General features: G+C 46.1%; 1 protein-coding gene across 1 annotated transcript in view; it reads right to left on the reverse strand.

Annotated features, from left to right (window-relative positions):
* Window positions 1-4,068: 4,068 nt before the first annotated feature.
* The window catches only part of LOC119161084 (uncharacterized), a 31,153-nt gene continuing 11,594 nt past the window's right edge, over window positions 4,069-23,627 (reverse strand). The window contains exon 2 of the mRNA XM_037413414.2: window positions 4,069-5,401. Coding sequence (XP_037269311.1) covers window positions 4,310-5,401 — 1,092 coding nt within the window. The 3' untranslated portion in view covers window positions 4,069-4,309. The remainder of the gene's footprint in view (window positions 5,402-23,627) is intronic.

Below are 23,627 nucleotides of genomic sequence, written 5' to 3' on the forward strand. Positions count from 1 at the left end.
GCGTCACAGCCCGCGATGGTCAAGCATCAGCCAAGGGAGCCACCAACTTTCCGTAGGTGATTGTTTGAAGACCCGGAGATCTGGCTAAAGGCCTGAGTCTATGTGGCTGTCCTCAACCACTAGGGCACGGCCAAGAAGTTCCGGCGCATATACTTTTACCTGAAAGACTCCCCACGGACCTGTGTCGATAACGGGAAATCCGTGCTTCAAACGTGGGATCTCTTCTGCGGCACCTTCCTGCAAACGTTCACAATTGTCGCTCGCAGAGGGGGCCGCTGCTTTGCTGAAGACCCGGGTGCAGCTACCAAATGAAGATATTATCATTTTCACTGGAGAAATGACCCACCTGTTCCGTCACACTTACCCGGACATGCCTGAGGCGAAGAAAGTTTGTTTGCTCATGGGAAGGATCAAACAGGAGCTCTTCGCGGGATTGATGAGAAACCCACCGAAAACCATTAACGAATTTTTCTCAGAAGCGACGACCATCGAGAAGACTCTGGAGATGCGCACTCGTCTGTTTAATTGTGACTAGACGCCAGAGTACGCAGTCGTTCAGCCAATCTGCAATGACAATCTGCGTGATCCATTCGAGTGATCATACGGGAGGAACTGCGCATGCTGCTACCATCGGCGCAGCCTCAAGCTTTTGTAATGTGCGGGAGCATTGTACTATTCACTCGTGACACTATTCGCATTGTGCGATGACTGGTTTTTGATTTGCTGTTTTCAAACGCTTTATAAGTCGTAATAACGCGACTGCTTTCCCGTCATCAAGCCTGCCTCAGGCAAGTTTGCCAACAAGTTCCATGCAGCAGCTTGACTCGGTGGTAGAATACTGGGCTGGCACCCAGCGGACCGGTTTCGGGCTCCACTGTAGCATTGGTACTAGGTTTATTTCTAATTTCGTGCGTTTTGGTTACGGACACCGGTGGCGGTGGGAGTGGACAACTACAGCCGCACGTGACCCGAGTTTTCATCCTATAGTAGCTTTCGCTGTAAAACTTCGAGATGCATATCTTCAACTAGGCCGAATCGCAGTTCTGCCACGTCCGTCAGGCACATACCCGCTAGTGATATAAGTGTATGTGCCACACGCGTCTGGAGAAAAAAGTCTGACGACGTACGCGCGGACTCTGTCACTTCATAAATCACGACTTTCGAGTCATACTCGTCACACCGTCTAACCCTCTAATACTAATTTAGGTTTTCGCCAAGCTAAGGGTTTATGACGAAAGCACCCAGACGTAGGTGGCTTGACGGGTAGACAAACAGACAGACAGACAGACAGACAGATTGATTTGATTGATTGATAATTGGGGTTTAACGTCCCAAAACCACCATATGATTATGAGAGATGCCGTAGTGGAGGGCTCCGGAAATTTCGACCACCTGGGGTTCTTTAACGTGCACCCAAATCTGAGCACATGGGCCTACAACATTTCCGCCTCCATCGGAAATGCAGCTGCCGCAGCCGGGATTCGAACCCGCGACCTGCGGGTCAGCAGCCGAGTACCTTAGCCACTAGACCACCGCGGCGGGGGGGACAGACAGACAGACAGACAGACAGACAGACAGACAGACAGACAGACAGACAGACAGACAGACAGACAGACAGACAGACAGACAGACAGATAGACAGATAGACAGATAGATAGATAGATAGATAGATAGATAGATAGATAGATAGATAGATAGATAGATAGATAGATAGATAGATAGATAGATAGATAGATAGATAGATAGATAGATAGATAGATAGATAGATAGATAGATAGATAGATAGATAGATAGATAGATAGATAGATAGATAGATAGATAGATAGATAGATAGATAGATAGATAGATAGATAGATAGATAGATAGATAGATAGATAGATAGATAGATAGATAGATAGATAGATAGATAGATAGATAGATAGATAGATAGATAGATAGATAGATAGATAGATAGATAGATAGATAGATAGATAGATAGATAGATAGATAGATAGATAGATAGATAGATAGATAGATAGATAGATAGATAGATAGATAGATAGATAGATAGATAGATAGATAGATAGATAGATAGATAGATAGATAGATAGATAGATAGATAGATAGATAGATAGATAGATAGATAGATAGATAGATAGATAGATAGATAGATAGATAGATAGATAGATAGATAGATAGATAGATAGATAGATAGATAGATAGATAGATAGATAGATAGATAGATAGATAGATAGATAGATAGATAGATAGATAGATAGATAGATAGATAGATAGATAGATAGATAGATAGATAGATAGATACCGACTGCCAAAAGCTGAATTGCCACGAAGTTCACATTTCTTTACCAATTTTGTACGCGTGCGCGTGCGTGTAGCCAACTGAAATGAAGGATATCGTTTTTCGCGTCGGGTAAGGAACAACAATGTGCCGCATTTGGGCTTACAGAGGTGTACGTAATGGGTAAAACCCCAAGTTATTTTTCGTAAAGAATCAACACTGCTCCACGTACGCTTCAGCAGTGCTGGACCATATATGGCGACTAGCGAGATGGTTGCAGTACTTACACCACCCTGCGACCTTACTAAACCACACGATCCTGCGGTCTGAACACAATTCCTAACGTCTTTACATGTCGTGCTCTCTCAGTGAGTTACATAGAGCACGAAGATCTCTTCTATTAGTGCAGCGCCCACTTTTAGAAAGAGCACGCCGCCTAATGAAGCTACAACTGGAATGGTTAATAATGCGTCAGCGTTAAAGAGCTCGTTTCGCTGAAATTCTGGCGTCGGCATCGGGCTCGTTGGTTGTGAGTGATGAATCAGCCTTTGCAAGACCGAAAAAATTGGACCTTGCAAAGAAAAAAATTTATGAAACAATTTTGAGTCTGAGAGATTGAACTAAGGTTACTTAGTTGCGAGTGCGGATTGAACCTGGGTCGTTCATGTGGCAATCGGATGTTCTACCACACGGCCACGCGTCCGCTTGGGGGTACAGTTGAAAGAACTTCCTCTACTTGGAAATGCAGCGACAGTATCTATGCTTACTAACACGCGCATACTGTGTACTAACTGTGCAATGCAATATGAAATGTAGCAGTAGTGCATCGTACAATCACGCAACGGCAGTGGGCGGTAGAAAATGTCATATTAATAGCTTCGAGGTTTAAAGCTCGTTATTCAGAAAAAACACACACACACGCTACTGGCCCTATTTCTTTAAGGCGACGTAGTGGGTGTATAGCAAGTTCGAAAAGGTTTGATGCACTAAGTGTTTGAAGCACACCTTAGGAACAAGATATACTTGAGGGTTCGTTTCGTGCGTCCTTTTTTGTTCTTTAGCAATGCGCTTTACGTGTCGAGCTGCGACAGATAGCTCCCGCTCATCTTGTGTTCCCAGTATGCGTCCTCCATTATTGAGCAGAACGTTGCATTTTTTGAAGCTGCTTGCCGTTCCTCGCGTGACATTCTAATTTGTTGTTATAGCATTGGTTCTATCACCCTTGTAGCGACACAATGCTCAATAAGCGCGTAGTTACTTATCTCTAGGCACGTTTCACTTTCGTGTTATACCATTTCTGTGATTGAAGGAAAAGCCTTATTTACGCTGTGGCTACAGGTCGACTCAATCAAAAGTTTTTTTATATATATTGTACCAGCTTCAGTTTTGCGTCATTCACTTTCACATCCACGGGAAAAACAAGCATGCACCGCTCGTTCCACATTACGTGCACGAAACGGCATTCGCGATAGCAGAAGGAATGGAAATACATTGTTCTATTGACACGCATATCAAGACTTGCATATGACGAAGGTTCCACGGAACTGCCTATTTTTTTTTATTTTAGGTGTTACGTTTTCTGGTCTGAAGGCGCGAAGCCGAGATGGTGCTCAGTCTGCGAACATATCAGCGTGTTTTCTTACGTGTTCGATTACAGCAAATATTCGACTATCCTGGTCAGAAGGCAGCTATCTGACGATCGACAAGGATGCATGTCCTTAATATTGATGGTCTTGAAATCTCCTACGAATGCATATTTGAAGTTCAGGCAAATAGGAATATGCAACACATTCTACCCAGCAACCAGCAGTGTTTTATTAAACAAAAATATCTATTGTTTTCAAGGTGAAATTGCCTAACAAAGAGGTCAATCGATATCAAAACAAATCATATTTCAAATAAAGCAAAAAGCAAACATTAAAAATAAGGCCGTATATAGACACTTGTAGAGCTGGCACATAATCTACAACTTTCACAGCGTAAAACATCTTGCATTGAGTGGAACGTTTACTACACACGCATACTAAGTGATTAGGCCTCGTCAAACTGGATCTCGAGCATCAAACAGCCGTTCTTGAGGAAGTCGCCAGACCTCACGAAATCAAGTTTTACAGAAAAACCACGGTGAAAATGCACATATTTTTCCGTAGCTTGCGTACAGCCGCAGCCACTTTCGTTGGGGCCTTCTAGATCTAGGTCCACGTTATCAGGATGTTTAACTCTCACGGTCCAGTGATCCAATTCGCACCGAGAGTCCTCAAGGAGTCCGGTGAACCCAATATCAATGTAAAGCATTGTATCCTTTAGAGGTACAGTACTCTTCGAGATGACAACCGTGAAATATGTGTCCCTCGTGAAGGGCATTGTGACATCAGCAAGCTTAATAGATCCCGGCACGCTCGAAAAAAGTTCTTCGGCATTCCCGAAGCGCAATGCGTAGACTTGCTTTGAAATTTTATTGTTCAAGCCGTTTTCCGCGGATACTGCATTGCTTAAGCGGTAATACCTGTCGGGAGAATGCACAAGGGCCTTGCAGTCCACGGTCACAGACCGGTGTCCTGCAAGCTGAGTGACCATCTGTCGCATATGTTCGAGCTGGTTTATGGACATGTGGGCAAAGTGCTCCAGCTTTCGGAGAACTACTGCGCTCTCTGTCTCCGACAACAGAGATGCTCTGGCTGAGCTCTCACGTGACGGGATCGAAGAGACAACGTTGAACGATTTAGCCATGTCACTTTTCAATTTCAGCATAGACGCCTTGAAGTCACTAATGCCAGTGTTGAACCACACTTCGTGGCGTTTAGCATATTGTACAGCCTTATTAAGCAGTGTCATAATGGCTGGCAGTCCGCTACAAGTATCCTGCTGTAGCATTGCCGGGTCTTCCGACGAGTGCACAGGCGTTCCCGCTGACGACTCCGAGGGCGAAATCTTTTTGGCCGAATGTGAAGAGGCGGCACCACAGTCTTTCTCGAGGTGCTTAACCAGGTCCACGTGAAAGACGGGCTTCGCGCAGCGCAAACATTCCACAACGTGAAATTTGCAGTGCTCGTCGTAGTGCCACAGCAGTTTTTCCAAAGGGCCCACGAAGTGGCATCCCTGCACTTCATTCCAGCAATGAACCTTTAAACGAAAAAAATGATCTCACGTAAACATCACCTTTAGTGTAAGAGGTCAAACTTATCGCAAATACCGTAGCATTTAACGAAGACAGATCACTTCACATGAGCAACAGAAACAGTGCCAAAACGGAAATTCGATGAATTACTTTGTGAGCAACTGGTATATTATCTGATGTAGTGAGTAATATACAAGTTAATTTTACTGCAGAACCCTTAACAAAGGTGTATATAGCAGCTCATTCAAATTACAAGGAGTAAACATAAGTTGGACAATATACCTCCCACGTGCAAAACTATCAGACCAGGAACATATTGCCGACTGTTTCTCACTTTCGCGAGCTCCGTTGAGTACACCCACCGAACATATTGGCGGATTTGGCCAAAACACTTCAGCAGGACTACATCCTTACGAGACGTAATCATAGGTGGCTACTCCCTTTAGGCTGCTATTTCGATTCTAGATTCTATACTCCGTTTGTAGTTGTTGCCAGCCTATGAGGACTGGTGAGATGCCTTTGTTTGCGGCGGAGAACTCTATCCTGCGCTCTCGTGACTTATCTGGTTACAGCCTTCATTCGGTATAGAAATTTGCAACTTCGTTATGAGAAGACGCGTGTTTTACACGTGGAAGCAACGGTTAAGTAGTGCACTTCCCGGTTCGCCAGACTGCGAGCACACAATGTGCCTCCTCATTTCCCGGGCTCTCTGAGCGGGCAGGAACACACGCAGCTGAGTCGTTCCGTGTTCCAGCTTTTGTGAAGGATCCTTGCGGCACAAGCAGCTACATTCACTTTGGCAAATTTGATATTGTTTGACGTCTTCGATACTCTTGAAGAGTTTACGTTCTTGTACGCTCTAAGAGATTACTGAATCTCAGAAAGTTGCATGGCAGCAGTGGCGTAGCCAGGGGGTGGCACGTCGGACCCGTGCCCACTCCTCCGATTGCTTTTCGCCATGGCAAACAAGGCAAACATAACCCAAATTGACCACTTATCTGACCGGCCCTCCCCTTCAGACCAAGCACGTGCCCCCCCCCCCCACTGAAAAAAATTATGCCTACGCCCTTCCTTGGCAAGCACATTGTTATGCGAAAGAGGCCCCGCTGGTCACTTGGGTAGCGTGTAGCGAGGACTAACGCCGGGCAGGGAGCATCCAGTCAGTGGCAAGACAAAAGGCATCTGGAAGGAATCAACACGCTTATATTTGCAACGTATGCACAAAACATGGAGGAGGAAGCCGCCTGAGGTTAAATGCGCCTGCCAATATAGGCGCTGAGACGCTTGAGGAGGAGGGCACCACTCGCTGTTGGACGCACGCAGCGTCTGAGGCACGCGCCAACGTCGCCGTCGGACGCCTCCAGTGTGCGTGAATTGTGTCAGTATCTCTAGGAGGAAGGCCAGCAAGGGGGGGCGAGAGAGCACTGCCCAGCGCGTATCAAGTTCAAAACCGCATCTCCGCCATGGTGGTGATGGACAAAGGCCTGCCGCCTGTGTTCAGAGGGTCACTGCTCCGGAGTCCGAAGTGCACGCTCTTCGAGATCCCCGGAACAGCTCAAGGCTCCGTATCATCGGCCCCAGCACACTTGTCCTGAACTCAGCACTACTATAAGGCGATACAACCCAAAAAACAACACTGCATGATTGGCTTCCCTTGCGACGGTTCGGAGAGCTCGGAATAGTTCTGGTCCTTGGGTTTGCTTTCAGCAGAAGCCCCATCTTGCTGATAGCTTCACTGAAGACACCCCTGTGAGAACAGCCCACAAATGCCAGACAACACACCCTAAAACCTGCCAGCTCAATTTCAAACGACCAATAAAGTTGGCAGGCGAGATGGACAAAAACTCACTGCCAAACGCATCAACCAGTACCTCAATTCTCAGGTTTCTAAGCAAAACATCATTTTGGGCCAATGACAAACTGAAAATACGTTAGGTTGAAGTTCAGAATTCATGCAGGCACTCTTGTCACTCCAAGCAGCCACTTAAGCCATTGATTGACTACAATGCAAGGCTGAAGCGAAGTACGTTTTCGCCTGATCAACTTTCCTCTTCTAATTCCGTCGGTAACAACGCCTCGCCTTTCTAGATATAGTCGGAACAAAACGAGATTTCTCACCATCGTGTGCAGCACCTGCTCTAAAAACAAGTCTAGCATCTAGCTCGGCAGTGCTTCCGGGCGTCGGGCAATCCACGTGCAGCGGGAGTGAGCCGCTTGCGTGAGTCACGGTTGGTGAATTGTAACTGATTCCCTGCAAGTTCCCGAGGCTTTAAAGAGAAATGGGTCATTGTGAGAATGATTGAAGCTAGTTCCCAGTTTCCGAACTCACCTTTGCGAATAATTGAAATACAGGCAGGAATATTCCGATCGGAGTCTAGCCGAAACAGCAGCCTCGACAGTGAACGCTCCGAAGTACCCCTGAATATCGACGCGTGCGAGAGGTACACAAACACTATGTTACAGCACCACCTGTTTAATTCATGCTCACTCGCCTGTGAAATCTTTGGAGCTGACATAAGATGCACACCTGCAGATGTTGGCCACGGAATCTCGAAGCACTCTTTAGCGCTTTCCGTTGACCACGAGTTTATCCATGAATAATTTAGGTAGCCTCAAGTTCTCTGCGTCGATTCTTACAAGTGATAACAGAACGTATTCATTTCGGCAACCTGAAGCAAGGTGTCCCAGTTGAAGGGACTTATAGCATGTGATCGCCTTCTGTATTTAAAACCACTTGTTTTTCTCATCTTTACTAGGAACATTAGGTAGTGCCTGCTCGACCTCTTTCTTCGGCTCTGCGTTTTTCACGTTGCCTTCATGTTTGCAAATCTTCGCGGATCTATTCTCCATGCCTTGCATCAAAAATGCGTCGTGCGTCCACTTCTCAGTGCGTTGCAATGCATGGTGCGACGCGTATTCTTCCGCGAGCTCCGCGGCTTTTTCAGCTGTGGTCACATCAGACCTGTAGAGAATCCATAGGCGCATAGGATTGGTAATCATGTTGTAAAATTGCTCTAGCAGGGGGTTTCGTCAACCTTCGCTATGTGTCTAACTACTTCCAGGCTCTTAAGCTATTTCACAAAGAGGAGCTTCAAGTTGTACCCGAACTCAACGTAGGACTCACCCTTGAACTGTGTGTATTTCTCGAAACGCTGGCGAAACCCCTCTGGATATAGGCATTACATCTTGAAGAGACTAGATTTCACAACGTCGTAGTCCTCGTATTGTTCTGCGCTAAAACTCTCCTGCGCATCAGCTACCCGACACGGCCCGACAGTTAAGAAGTGCTGCGGCCACGACGTTTTAGGAAACTTCATTTCTCGGCGTGTCCTATCAAAGTTCACGAGAAACATTCGGATGTCCTCTCCTACCTAGAAAGACTGCATACGAACCTCAATATTCTACCTTTCTCGTAGCTTTGAGACTGGGGCGCGCTTCAACGCTAGAAGCCTTTGGTCGCAGCAGTTCCAGCTCTACCCGTCTTAATTTGAGCTCAAACAATAACCTTTCTTTTTTTTATAAGCACTGCTTTATTTTTCATCGGCACGCTTCTTTACGTCATCGGCACGCCTCTTTTCTTCCTTTGCTTCACGCTCTTTGGCATCAGCATGGCTTTTTTTTTCTCGTTCGCCTGGTGCTCTTTAACAGTTTCCCAAGATTCTAAAAGCTCGTCGTCATCTACTTCTGCGGCAAGTAATGCTTTAATATTGTACGGCTTCCGTACGGCGTTCCCAACGTGCACTCCCAATTTTGCGCACAGCAATAATAATTTAGGCTTGCGTAGAGAATTAATATCCGTGATCAGCCAATACAATGAATTCTGCACCCTATCTATTCCCTATAAAATATCGCCTAGTGCTATCACGCAAAAGGGCTGACTATTGACAAGGAAAATCTATCAGCTTCAAATTTTAAATGTAGTGGAGGACTCCGTAGTGGAGGACTCTAGAAATTTTGACCACCTGGGGTTCTTTAACGTGCACCCAAATCTGAGCACACGGGCCTACGACATTTTCGCCTCCATCGGAAATGCAGCCGCCGCAGCCGGGATTTGAACCCGCGACGTGCAGGTCAGCAGCCGACTACCTTAGCCACTAGACCATTGTGGCGGGGCCGTGGAAAGCAGATGTCCTATCACAAAGCCACGAGGGTTACTTGCAGCTGCTTCGGGAAAAACACTTCACAAACGCCATGTAGTGGAAGACGTCTCCTCAAATTTTGTTCGACAGGTGTCACGACAAAAACGAGCTCATTCGGCAATTTGTAGGCGCATTTGGGAGGCCAGAAAACTACGTCGAAGAAGGCCGGGATAGTGTGTGCAGCCATCGCCGCTAAAACACACAGAAACTTTCGAAGAGCTCTAAAAATGAACAACTGTGTCCATCTAGCGAAAAACATGCCTTTCCAGAGGCGTTGATCAAGCAAACAACAAACGCTAGATAATGTGCTGCTGTCTGTGAGGCATTGCGAGACTCTGTGTCGCTTCTGGAATTGTACTTTCAACAAACAAAACACTTGCATAGATTTAGCTTTTCATTCTCACGACGCCATTAAAGATGTGAAGTACTACAGCGGCTATTTCACGGACCATAAGGCGATAGTTGTTGTGGTTGGCCGGAAGAGGTCACTAGAAGGACAAGTCGAACAACTACCAGATAGCTAACGCAGGATGAAAGACAGTGTGACCATTTACGAATACCAGTGTCACGTCGGTGCGCAGTTCATAGTACAGGACCATGTGACTATGTCACTGTACAATATTTTTATGAAGTTGTTATAAAAGTGCTGTTAAAATGATCAAGAACCTGTTCCGTTAATATAGAGACATCACGCTTGCACGCGCGCGCGTTTATGTGCGCGTGTGTGTGTAACAAAACAAAATTAAGTTTGTACTTAGCCGTTGAAAGGCTCACTAGGGGCCGAATTTCGCTGTCGTGTTCAACTCTTAAAGGCCAAGCTTAAGGGTTTCACAATTTTTATTCATTTCAAAGAAAGCTCCACGTGTCGTTCCGAACGGTTAAATATACACACTCTGGAGGACTACTTTTTTTGCAGTGTATTAAGTTACTTTACATTTGCTTTGCTTGTCGTGGCCCATACGAAGCTGCAATATAATAAATGTAAATTATATAGCGCATAACATACCCGGCATTTGGCCTTGAGCGGCAAAATGTTACGGCAAAGAGGCAGCACTTCTGTTAGCGAAGAAGGCTTTTGTAAACTAAATTTGCGTGTGCATCCCAGCCTACATTTGAAAAAAAAATAAACTCGAAGTATATTGTAGGTATTAACAATAGCTATCGGTACTGAATCAAGTACTAGAGTTTGATTGGTAGTGAGTAAGTATTTGTTGTCACGAAAAACAATGGATTTAGTTTTATTTGAACCTATTTTAGTCTGGTTAATTTTGGATCCTAATGAACTTTCGAAAGTATATCATTTGCTTTGCTTACAATAACATCTGTGTTAACGTCATCAAATACTGTTGAATCGAGCCCATATATTACGTATTCAACTGTTGTGCCAAGCTGCATAGTATTTTGAATATAAACATTGAAGAGCGGGTCAAGTATACTGCCTTGCGACACACCGTGAGTGAGGGGCAAAAATGACGAGCTATTTCTTATAATTTAAACACTGTTGCACTGTAGGAACACAGTGAGATGTGGTGTCACGGCAGTTTTATGTTTACTTTTATTTACTTTGTGCGGTAAGCTTGGCGAAGCATGTCAGCCGTCGCGCTGAATTTTGTCCGGCTCGCAGTAATGCTTTGATGACACTCAGTTAGTTAGTTATGTTGGGTTTAGTGGCGCAAAAGCAACTAAGGCTATGCTGCGCCAGCCACATGGTGAAAAAAAGGAGAGAAAAAAGAGCAAAAGAAAACGTCACTAGTTAGCTCGGCATACATTGTGCTGTGAAAGTCTGATTGAAAAACTATTTTCTCTGAGGGAGTAAATCCGTCAGTCAGGGGAAAATGTGCTTCGTCGTCCAGGTGATTTTTCCTTTACAATGGTCATGACTATGAATGCGCGGTTGACGATGACTAATGGAATAAAATGAATAATGTTGTGCGGCTGTATAGAGACCTAAAACCAATCGCGTAATGTGTATACTTTTAAAATTATGGACATGGTACATGGCGTGGTCAATGGGTATGGTATGTGCGTGAGGTGATTTTGTCAAAAAATGTGAGGGGATCGCTCCAGCACTCCCGCCTCACCTGTGTCCTTGTGCGCAAGGACCAGGAGGTAAGTGCTGTGTTCAAAAGAAGCTGTCACAGCACTGACCTCTCGCAAGAGGCCGTGCTGTGGCCACACAGGTTCGTGAATCTTGCAGATCTGTACCGTACAAATACGATGGCGTGCTTCTTATAACTTATTTAGAAATTTGGTGTCATCCAGGAAGTTGACAACGTCAGTTAGGGGTATCAGCGCGTCATCTCCTAGAAGGAACATGGGGTGACGTGGAATGCGTAACTTGTACAAGGTGTAAAAATGTTTTCTTCGATGTGCTTCCAAATGTGCGCATGTAAGCAAGATGTGCAACACTGTTAGAGGTTCATCGCATTTATCACATGTTGGCTGTTTTTCTTGTTTTAACAAGTAATTATGAGTGATGTGCGTGTGACCAATTCGAAGACGGCACAGGATTACTTCGATAAAACGTTCTTGGTGGTAACATGACTTCCATTCATTTAGGAATGGCTTGATTAGTTGAAGTTTGTTGTTGCCTGTCATATTCCATTCCCGTTGCCATTTAGATGTTAGCGCTGTACGGATTGCGCGGATACTATCCCTAACGGGAACATTTACTTGCGAGATACTTAAGTTCTTTGCTGCTGCTGCGCACTGATCTGCCCTTTCATTTCCGGGTATCCCGACGTGACTTGGGACCCAGCAGAACCGGATATTTTGTCCTTCACTTAGACGCGATAATACGCTTAAAATGTCGCCGATGAAGGGTTCGTATTGAGAGCGTATATGGAGGGCCTTCAATGCACTCAAGGAATCCGTAAAAAGTATTGCTTTCTTGTATCTAGCACTTTCAATTCTTTTTACTGCCATCCACAAGGCATAACATTCAGCAGTAAAAACTGAAACAAACCGTGGTAATCTGACTGTTTCTTCCCACGCACCTTGGACTACACTGCTACTGACATAACTAGCCGTTTTGGAGCCATCAGTGTAAAATTCTTTGTATGTGCTGTACCTTTCTTGAACGATGCGAAATTCTTGCAGTATGTGTTCACGTGGTGTACCTTGTTTTTTGAGATGTGTCAATGAGAGGTCAAGAAATTGCGTAAAGTTTTTCCAGGGAGGCAGCCTTCTTGGCCTTTTAGTAACAGAAAGGGCATCTGTAGGGACGTTACACTCGCGACATTTTTCTTCGAATCTGAGTATAAGTGGCCTTATTGCGTTTGGTTTGTTTGTGTAATGGAGTCGTTTGTCACAGTGTGTGATAATGTTGTAGCATATATGGTTTGGCGATGAGCGAACTCTTAGGACATATGTAAGCATTAGCTGCGTTCGTCTGCTGTCCAGTGCCGGTTCGTTACTCTCGGAGTACAAGCTGGGAAGCGGCGAGGTCCGGTATGCACCGGTTGCCAAGCGTATCCCTTTGTTATGTACGGGGTCGAGTCTCTTGAGGTAGGATTGTCTCGCTGAACCGTAAACTACACTTCCATAATCTAATTTGCTACGCACCAATGAACGATATATGTGCAGAAGGCACTTACGGTCAGCGCCCCACCGCTTCCGCGACAGAACTTTGAGGACATTGAGTGCCCTAGTCGCTTTAATTTTTAGACTGGTAATGTGTGATAGAAAGTTAAGTTTCTTGTCAAATATGACTCCTAGAAACTTGTGCTCTTGTTTAACTGGTAGGACTGTTGCATTCAGTTCAAGAATTGGGTCCGGCTGCAAGCCTCTTTTCTGAGAATACACTACGGCAACTGTCTTTTCCCCGGAGAAACAGAAGCCGTTTTTCTCCGCCCATTGTGTTAGTTTGTTCAACGTGATTTGAGTCTGTCGTTGACATGTCACCATGTTAGACGCGCGGCACGCAATCTGGAGGTCATCAACGTACAGAGAATGCATCAGTGTGGATGGTATAACTTTGTTTACAGAGTTCATTTTCACAACAAAAAGTGTAGTGCTCAGAACGCACCCCTGAGGTACACCGTTTTCTTGAGTAAATACACGAGAGAGTGTCACGCCAAGGCGGACCTGGAAGGTTCGGTTGGACAAGAAGTCGGAGAGACAGTTAAGCATTCTGCCGCGGATTCCCAGATCCGCCAAGTCTCGTAAAATACCATACCTCCAAGTGGTGTCGTAGGCTTTTTGAAGATCAAAAAAGACTGCTAGGCAGTGTTGTTTGTGTAAGAAAGCTTCTCGTATTGTGTTTTCCAGCCGAACTAGGTGGTCAATTGTTGAACAACCTTTTTTGTACCCACATTGGTGGATATCTAGTGAGTTTTCTGTTTCGAGGACGTACGTAAGCCTGATGTTAATGACACTCTCGTAAGTTTTTGCAAGACAACTTGTAAGTGCGATTGGCCTATAGCTGTTTGCTAATGTAGAATCTTTTCCCGTTTTTAGGAATGGGATTATAATGGCCTTCTTCCAATCCGTGGGCATTCGACCAGTTTGCCAAATAACGTTGAAGAAAAACAGAAGGGCCTCGACTGTTTTTGGCGACAGGTGGGCGAGCATTGCATAGTGTATTGTGTCAGGACCAGGCGCTGTTTTTTTACCTGTGGAAAGTACTGTGTTCAGTTCATGGATGGTTAAAGGCGCATTGTATGGCAAGTCTAAGAAACCTGCTGTAGGAAGCTTTTGTTTTTCTATAGATTGCTTGTGCCTTAGGAACGTTTCTGAATAGTTTGCTGAGCTAGATATGTTGTAAAAGTGAAGCCCTAATAGGTCTGCCTGTTCCTGTAGGGATGTCTGAGTACCTGTTGTTGAAAGAAAGGGGATGGTATAGGCAGCGTAGTTGCCATTAAACTTGCGAACCTGATCCCACATTCTTTTGGATGTGACCGAGCTGTTTATGGATGAAACGTAGTTTTGCCAGGAGATTTTCTCGGCTTGCCTACGAACATATCTAGCTTTCGCTTTCGCCTTTTTGAAGGAGATGAGGTTATCGTACGTCGGGTACCTCCGGAAGATACCCCAGGCTTTATTTTGGAGTTTTTTGGCTTCTGTACATTCGTGCGTCCACCAGGGCTTCAAATTCTTTTTTAAGCAACCAGAAGACTGAGGGATAGCTCTCTTTGCTGCCGCGATTATACACGTTGTAATCCTTTGATTCATTTCATCTACGCTCAGATTATCTAGACTCTCTTTATCCAGACTGGCTTGATCGGTAAAGAGAGCCCAGTCTGCCAAATGAAGTCGCCAGCGGGGTGGTCTGGAGGGTATGGTAGGAAGTGCTGTGGTTAGACTGATGAGTGCAGGCATGTGGTCACTACCGTATGGATTATCTATTACCTTCCATTTAAAATCTGTGAACAGCGCTGGAGAGCATAGCGCAAGGTCCAGGCAGCTCATAGCTCCTGAACTTGGGGAGCAGTAAGTGGCAGCGCCAGAATTTAAAAGACAAACATCGTTGGCTAAAATAAAATCTTCAAGTGTTTGTCCTCTAGAGTCAACTGTTTTACTACCCCAAAGCGTGTTATGTGCATTAAAATCACCTGCTATCACAAAAGGTTCGGGTAGTTGGTCTAAAATTAATTCTAAATCGCTTACGGTGAATTGCGTGTGCGGTGGAATGTAGAGGGAACAGACGGTGATGGTTTTGTGCGCTACAATGGTAACGGCGGCGGCCTCTATATGACTATTAATATGAATTTCTCTCACTGCTATACCACCTTTAACAACAACAGCCACACCGCCCGACAGTCGGCTTGCCTGCGTACGATCGCGCCGCACAACAGTGAAGCCTTTTAGGATGTTTTGATATCGATCACCTAGGTTGGTTTCCTGAAGGCACAAGGCTACAGGAGAAAAGTCGTGTAGTATTTCCTTTACGTCACCAAAATTGTTTAAAAGCCCTCTACAGTTCCAATGAATTATAAAAGCCATGTTGAATGTAAAAGTTTAAAAATCGAAGGACAAGTGAGTAGGATATAGTAGAATGGAGGTGACTTGCTTCTAAAAGAACTAAAAAATGCGAGTTCCAAAATGGTGCAGGTTCACTTATTTTACAGGGCCCTTTTCTGGCCCTGTGATTGGGGTTTTGCTTTTTTTGGAGCGGTCGAGAGTGTCTCGCCGCTCCTTAGGCGCTGCCTGCACCGCTGGGCCAGAAGTAGTGTCCATCGCCTCGTGCAAGACGTCGGACAGTTGCTCTAGCGAGCGATGATGGCGTTGTGTTGGCTTCGTCTTGGCAGACGAGGCCTTTGACCCCACCAGAGAAGAGGTCGGCAGGACCTCTTTGGCCTCTGAGCTGTCCCGGCTGGTGCCAGGTCTAGGAGAGGCCTCCAGTGTGGCCACGTTAGGGGAGGGTAGGGCAGCCGTGGCTGCTCCCACCGTGGGGGCGAGGGGCGGTCGCCTCAGCGCACTACGCGTGGCCTGGACGGCCGCCTGATGCCGTTGTGGTGCTGGCCCCCGTTGCACCACTTCGGCGAATGATGACTTTTTAGCAAGGTACGGTGAGAGACGCTGTCTGGCTTCGCGGAAGCTTATGTTTTCCTTATATTTGATAGTGATGACCTCCTTCTCTTGTCTCCAAGCTGTGCAGGATCTCGAGTACGCCGGGTGGTCACCATCACAATTTGCACAGTGAGCTTCAGCATTGCAGTTGTCATCAGCAGAGTGTCCCGTAGCGCTGCACTTAGCACAAGTAAGCTGCCCTCGGCAGCTCTGTGATGCATGGCCAAACCTTTGGCACTTGAAGCAGCGCCTTGGGTTCGGAATGTATGGTCTGACGTGCAACTTCAAGTAGCCTGTTTCTATTTCGTCTGGGAGTGTGCTAGAGTTGAAGGTGACGATTATGTGCCTAGTGAGTATTTCCCTGTTGTCTCGTCTGATTTTTATTCGTTGTACCTGTACAACATTCTCATCCTTCCAGCCGGCCAGGAGTTCATCATCAGTAAGGTCCATGAGGTCAACGTCTGACACGACACCCTTCACCGTATTCATTGTTCTGTGGGCGGTGACAGTTATCGGTTGGTCCCCAAACGCTACAAGGTTCGTCAATTTTTGATATTGCGACTTATCTTTAACTTCAACCAGCAGGTCCCCACTGGCCATCTTCGTGGCTTTGTAGCCGCTTCCGATGGTCTCAGTGAGACACCTTGACACTAGGAAAGGTGAAATGTTACGGACTTTTTTGTCGGTGTTCTCACAGTGGATGACGTGATACTTGGGGAAGGTGTCTTTCTTTTTCTGGAGGATTTCAGCGGTTGCATCGGTGCGCCCCCGCTTCGGGGGACGATCATTTGCGAAAATGTTGGACGATCCCATTAAATGAGTACATTGTTCGGCAACAATGCCAGTCACCCACCACCGAGCCCAACAAGGGGACACGGCAGAGGTTGTGATGGAGCAAGCCCTGCCATGCCAACTGTACATCGTTGCTATAACCAAATATGGTGTACCCAAGGTAGGACCACCACACAAGGTTAACCCTCGCCGCCAGGAAAATTGGAAGTAAGTAGAAGAGAGTAGAAGACAGGACAGATAGATAGCGAGAGATAAAGACGAAGATGTAGGCAGAGAGAGATAGGAAAAGGCGACTGCCGATTTCCCCTGGGTGGGTCAGCCCAGGGGTGCCGTCTACGTGAAGCCGGGGCCAAAGGGGTGTGTTGCCTCTGCCGGGGGGCCTTAAAGGTCCAATCACCCGGCGTCGGCTCAACCCCCAGGATCCCCTTTTCCCCGGACACGGCAAAGCCACGCACGGCTAGGCGTGGGAGGGAGTCGAAACTCCCCCGTTAGCTCGGGTCCGTGGTGTCGCTACACACCATTGATGACACTCAGTCCAAGCATGTCTGACTGGATTTGCCGTGACCGCACAGACAGTGCGGCGCCCGCATGGTACCTCGCGAAGTTCAGCAGCGCCTGAGATTGTGGTTATATAAGAAAAAATGAGATAAAAGTGAGCCCCGTAACTATCTGCCTCTGGTGCGACATCTCAAGGGTAGCTCACAAGGGATGAGGGTAAGGATGGAATAAAAGGATAGGATTAATGGTGTGTATATATATATATATATATATATATATATATATATATATATATAAAGAGAGATGTGCAGGGACCGCGAGCCTGAGACTGCCGAACAATCCGAGTTCCTATTAACTAAAAAAACCAACTACCATTGCGTGGGCAGCAAAAGGTTTGCAATCAAGAACGTCATTGACACTATGTTCATTTAGCGGAAAACAAATCATATTGATTGCCTTGATTGCCTCACGGCACTTTAATCCGGCCGATCAATGAACCTCTCCCACCTCGGTTCGGCTGACAGCCGGCTGTGTATTGTTCGAATGCCTGAAAGCTAGGCGACGCGCGTTGCAAAGACGCGAATATTATCATGAACCTTTCGTCACGGTCCGGCTTACTTATGGTATAGCTCGCGAAAGTGGGTGGGCTTGCGACACGTACATACGGCGCCTTTGAGGACTCGCTCACTGGATTCCGTGCCGACCGGTTGTGCCCTCGCGATCTCCGACGACAGCGTAGCTCTGGCCAACTGGGTTGGTCCTACGCCACCTCCTCCCGCCGGTCCCTTACGAGGATGACAATGTAGCTCCGGCCGAGTGTATTAGCCCTACGCCGTCTACTGTCGCCGACAAGAGCTCTCGCCAGTGGTGCCCCGTCCTCAGACTTCTGCAACCGTGTCCTTCTTTCCTGTCTTCTCCTCGCTTCCGTCACTCCCCGTCCCACCATCTCACTCTCCTTCTCTCTCGATTTCTCTACCTTTTAATCCTATCCTTTTATTATCTTCTCTGCCCCCCTCCCTCGTGAGCTACTGTTGAGGTGTCCTCTCACTGAGAGACAGTTACGGAGCTCACTTCCTCTCTTTTTTAAAAAAATCACTTCCTCCCTTTGATGCTGTCACCTTGGCATGTCTTCGACAGCTTCCGCGTTAAACCTTGAAAACGAGCTCGCAAGTGGAGACACGTGTGGTCAGTGAGCGGTTCCTCTTACAACGCTTTTGGGGCAGGTGGATTATTGCCCCATTGTCAAGACGCTTATGTGTTACAGAGAAGCCATCCTATGGCCGCCAACCCCCGTACGCGTAGCTCTAATTCTAGCTAACTGTGCGCCACGAAACCGGCCCATGCCTCTTGACATTTTGTAGTTGTGTTTTATTTAGATTTTGGTTGTGTGTTTTGGGGAGAGAGATGGAGTCCTCTCGTGCACGAAGGTTGCGTCCATGTGGCGGTTTTTTGATTAACCAAGTATACAGTCCTATCAGATGACAAAGAGGCGACGATTCACCGATAGTTGTGTAAGGGCGGAGCACCGAAGGAATAAGAAGAGGCCCCGGAGTTCCACCAAGCGTTCTGAACCAGGCTTAAGATGTTACCTTCTACATACGTCGAGACAATGAAGTCTACCTTCTACATACGTCGAGACAAGTGTAAGCGAGTTTCACTTTCACCCTTCTGCTCCAACACCATGATTTCCACCAAAGGCCTACTGACCAAGCACGTACAAACGTAATCGCCGCTTCTGGGTTTCAGAATACACAAATTCAACGAGTGAGAACCACAATACAGGACAGCCGTGACATCGCTTAACCTAAATGAAGCATTTTAAAGGCGATAATTTTTCTTAAATACCTTCGACGCCAAAATTTTGTTCTGGCCGTATGTACACTTCTCTGTCCGCGAACACGATCCCCCTAACGGCACCGAACGATACCTAAAAAGCCCAACCCCATTCGCAGCGCCCACCAATATTTCTCACGTTTCCGCGTTGATACTAGTGCGATTGTCAATTAAAATTATTGGGCATATCTGAGGCACCGTAACACCTCGATGTTTTGTTTGTGGGCCTTTTACTAGAGAAGGCGCACACAAGTAATTCTAAGGACCATAGCGTTTATCACGCTGCGCTGACAATGCAACACGATGCTCAAAAAGGCAAGTGTTTTCAGCGCTTTGCTAAGTCGACATGGTGGTGGCACCTGCCCATCGTTTCGCGTTCTACACTTTATCGCCTCCGAGACCGGCGCACATCTTCCCCCTCGAGCGCGCACGCCTTCCATCGTTTTTGAAGATAACTTGGCACTCGTGTCTAACGTGCCTGGATGCGCTCGTTCGCCTTCGCTCCACGGGTTGATACTCTCTGACGCAGCGCTTCCAGAATACAAATTACCAATTTTCTCGCGCAGAACATCAAATAAACATTTTGCTCACTCTCTCCATACGCAACACTATCGTCTTTCGGTGACATTTACTGTGAAATATGCAGATACGTGGCTGACTTTTTTTTAGTGTACAGTGTCCGCACAAGAAACGACAAATATCTATGCGACGCGGTTCAAGCACTTCCTGCAAACTTACGGTTCCCGTCATCGACAGCCGCCAATCGCACTCGCTGGTACTTCTCTGGCTTTAATGCGAGAACACAAACTTGTCCATTCGTATGCTTACCGAACCAATGTGATAGCACAAGTTTTCCTGCGCACTGCATTCGTTTTGACCAAGCTGTTATGTATTTGTTGCTAACAATATAGCTACAGCAGTGAGCTAGCAAGACTGTGCTGTACGTTGGGCGAAAAAAAATCGCATTAATCAATCACTTGGGTGGGCGTATCTATCAAATCATCCTAGAGTCGTCTTAAAGCCTCAGCAGATGTCGCCCGTTAGTACGAGCGAGAAACGGATAATAAACTTGACAATAACCGCCGGTAAACTGTACCTGCTCATCAGTCCACTTGTTTTTTTTTTCTTGCGCTTGTGAATTGCAAGAAAAACATAGCGTTGTTACTATTAGGGCAGTGAAAATCATTCTAAACAGCAGATATTTGTGCTCATAAATGTGCCAGTTTTAGCAGCAGGTGCAGATCCCGTCTATCTGGACTAAATAACAAACAAAACTGAAGTTCAACGGTCAATTTAGAAGTTTATTGGCAACTGAACAACGAAATTTTTACAAGTCGGCATGGCGCAGTGGTTGGCGTGTTCAGTTAAAAAACGGAAGGCTGCGTGTTAAAATCTTCGTGGTCACATTTTTACAGGTGCTTCATGCAGTGCTTTTTATACAATTATTCATGTTATTTTTCAGTGGCAGCTCGTCACGGTGGTTCTGACGCTGTTGCGCGCTCCATCATCCACAATGTGCCACCACACACCATGTGCCACGAATATTTCCAGCACCATTATCCACCAAAATTGTGGATGGTGGAATCCACCATTCCTATGGTGGGCGGTTTTTCAATAGGGTATGACGGTGTGAGAAGAGTTTGGAAAGGTTTCATGGTCCCGGGTTTGACGTTCGGCAAAGCGGTTTCGTATGCGAGATCAGAAGTTCAAGCAACATTGCAAATCAAACGTGCATAGGTAGACTTGCTTTGGGAGCATACAGGAATACCCCAAATCAGGGGTACAGGGTGACATAGGATGGACATCGTTCGGGTGCAGAGAAGCTAGCAGCAAGACAGAATTTGAGGTGCGACTGAGAAAAATGAAAGAGGATCGGTGGGCTAGAAAAGTTTTCGGCTACTTGGACATGAACCAAGTTGATACTAATTGGAAAAAGAAAACTCGAAAAATCTTCAAACAAGTATTCAGGCAACAGCAAAATATCAAGCCAAAAGGAAACACTGGTGAAAAAGAAGGTGAAGGAAGCAGATGGAGACATCTGGAAGATTGGAATGTTTACAAAATCATCACTGGAGACCTACCAAACATTCAAGCAGGAAATTGCGAAAAAAAAATGCTATAAAATAATTCTCGGAGGAGTTCTCTGCTGTTCGAGGCCAGAACGGGAGTATTGTGGACCAAGACGAACCAAGCCAAATAAGAAGGCACAGACACGTTATTTAGTGCGTGTGGAGAGGAGGAGGAAACAGCTGGTCATTTGATAATGATCTGTAAAAGGCTCCACCCTGCAGTCCAAGATAATGGCGCGAAATTTTTAAAGCATGGGATTTAGGGACAGGGAAGGCAAAATAGACTTTAAACGGGTAGAAATAACCAGGAAGAGGTTAACTCATTGATGACTGAAATCAAGGCGTGAGCGAGGTTTAATCTTTCAACACATAGTGATAGCACTTAACTTTATGGTAGGTGGCGTGAGCTGCCGCACGATCTAAAGGGCACAGCCGGATGCATGCATCCATACATCCAACATGTTCCGCTGCCTGAAGCCCATCTGTGTGTTTTCTACCGGCTAGGTTAAGTGGCGCCAAGTCGTCGTCCCTCCACTCCTTTTTCACCAGTCCTCCACTCATGAAAACTAAATTGCTTTCATGGTGTTTCTGGTGCTTTTCCGGTTCTAGTAAGCATAGAGTTTACTATAAATACGCTTCAGGAAATGTTATCACTGTGTATGGGAGCTGCGGTGCATGGAGCTTCAGTGAGCATTAGAATGGCGGGCAGTGAACATATTTGTCTAATTTTTGTCATTTCCGGTCCGTTCGCAATCACGTGGCTTGAAGCCGCTTTCTCAAGACAGGATAATCAGCAATCGTTCAGCTGTTACACTTCTGTATCTTGACCTCTTTAGGCTCAACAATTCCCATCGAGTCCGCAAGTTCACTATGTCCTGTTTTTTTTATTTGAAGCAAAATTAAAACACAGCAATAAACAAAGCAAAAGTGCGTTTGAAGTCCGCAAGCTCAAAGGCAGTGTGGACTAGGCAAATTTGTGTACTACCCATCATTTCCATGGTGGCTGACCGATACAGTGCCAGAGTCCCCTCCAGTCAATTTTAGGAAACTATACATGCACCGCCCCATGGAGTAACATAAGCTCACAACGCCTCACCTGCGCACCCTGCCTCAACTACGCCATGCCACCACTCAGCAGTCGACTACTTTGGGCAGCCTCTGCTGCGAGGTGTCCTTTCTCAAGAGGCATTTAGCACCGCTCAGGATAAAACAAAAACAACACTTGTGGAACGAAGAAAGAAACGTTTACTCTCTCGTGTGAGCGCAAGCTTGGGCAGAAAAGCGAAGATGGAAAGGAAAAACAGAAAAGTGGTAAAATGATTTTTTCCTGCAGCTCGGGAACCCGAACGTAACAATTGTAAGCGCTACTTAAGAAAGCAGCATTAAACATAACGCAGGGCTTTACTTTGGCTGTTCTATTCATCGTCTCCTGCCCTTTTTAATGTCCACCTGTAGAAAATTGTAAAATTACGTGGAAGTAAAATTGTGTTGGGAAATGCGCACGAGCTCGAAATGTCAGCCAAACTAACAAAAGGATACAAGGCGTTGTGCACTGTTTTTGGGTGTGGAAACTCGAGAAGAAACAGTGCCGCGAAGTTTCCCGCTTATCAGCCGGCAAAACGTAAGCCCACTTATGGTTTGGTACGAAGAAGCTAGTGTTATTTTTATCAAAACAGAAACAGGGTGAACTTGAAAAACATTTTCGCCTTACAGTGATTTTTTTCTTTGGCTCTGCGAAGTTTTCAGTAAAGTTGTAAGCTTGTAAAGCTAGTTGTGGATAGTTTTTTGTGAACCAATCGATCTGAACTTGCTCGCAGGCGGAAATAATTTCGCTCCGGTATCGATTGTGCTATCGGGCACCCGTATTTTTTTTCTTGAAAAAGAAATCTTTATTGATTCATCTAGGGGTTTAACGTCACAAAACCACAACATGATTATGAGACGCGCCTTAGTGAAAGGCTCCGGAAATTTCGACCACCTGGGTTTCTCTAACGTGCACCCAAACCTGACCACACGGACCTACATCACTTCCCTCTCCATCGTAAATGCAGCCGCCGTAGCCGGCATTCGATCGCGCAACCTGCGGGTCAGCAGCCGAGTACCTTAGCCACTACACCACCGTGGTGGGGCTCAAGATAATGTTCGCCGGGTGTGTTTCGTCGACGAACTAGTTCTGCTCTAGAGCAATCTGAGGAGCGATTCCTTGAAGGGACAATACCACATTTGAATGTTTAAGACAGAGGCACCTAAAATATTTTGCGTAGCCAGCATTCGTTGTTGCGAAAAGTTCGTGTTACATGTGCTACGAGGCCATGCTGCGGTACGGTTTCGACCCTGTGACATTATTTTCTCTATTTTTTCGCACTCTCTTTATTTGTACCGCGTTTACG

This window comes from Rhipicephalus microplus, chromosome X (genome assembly GCF_043290135.1).
Source record: "Rhipicephalus microplus isolate Deutch F79 chromosome X, USDA_Rmic, whole genome shotgun sequence".
Taxonomy (NCBI): domain Eukaryota; kingdom Metazoa; phylum Arthropoda; class Arachnida; order Ixodida; family Ixodidae; genus Rhipicephalus; species Rhipicephalus microplus.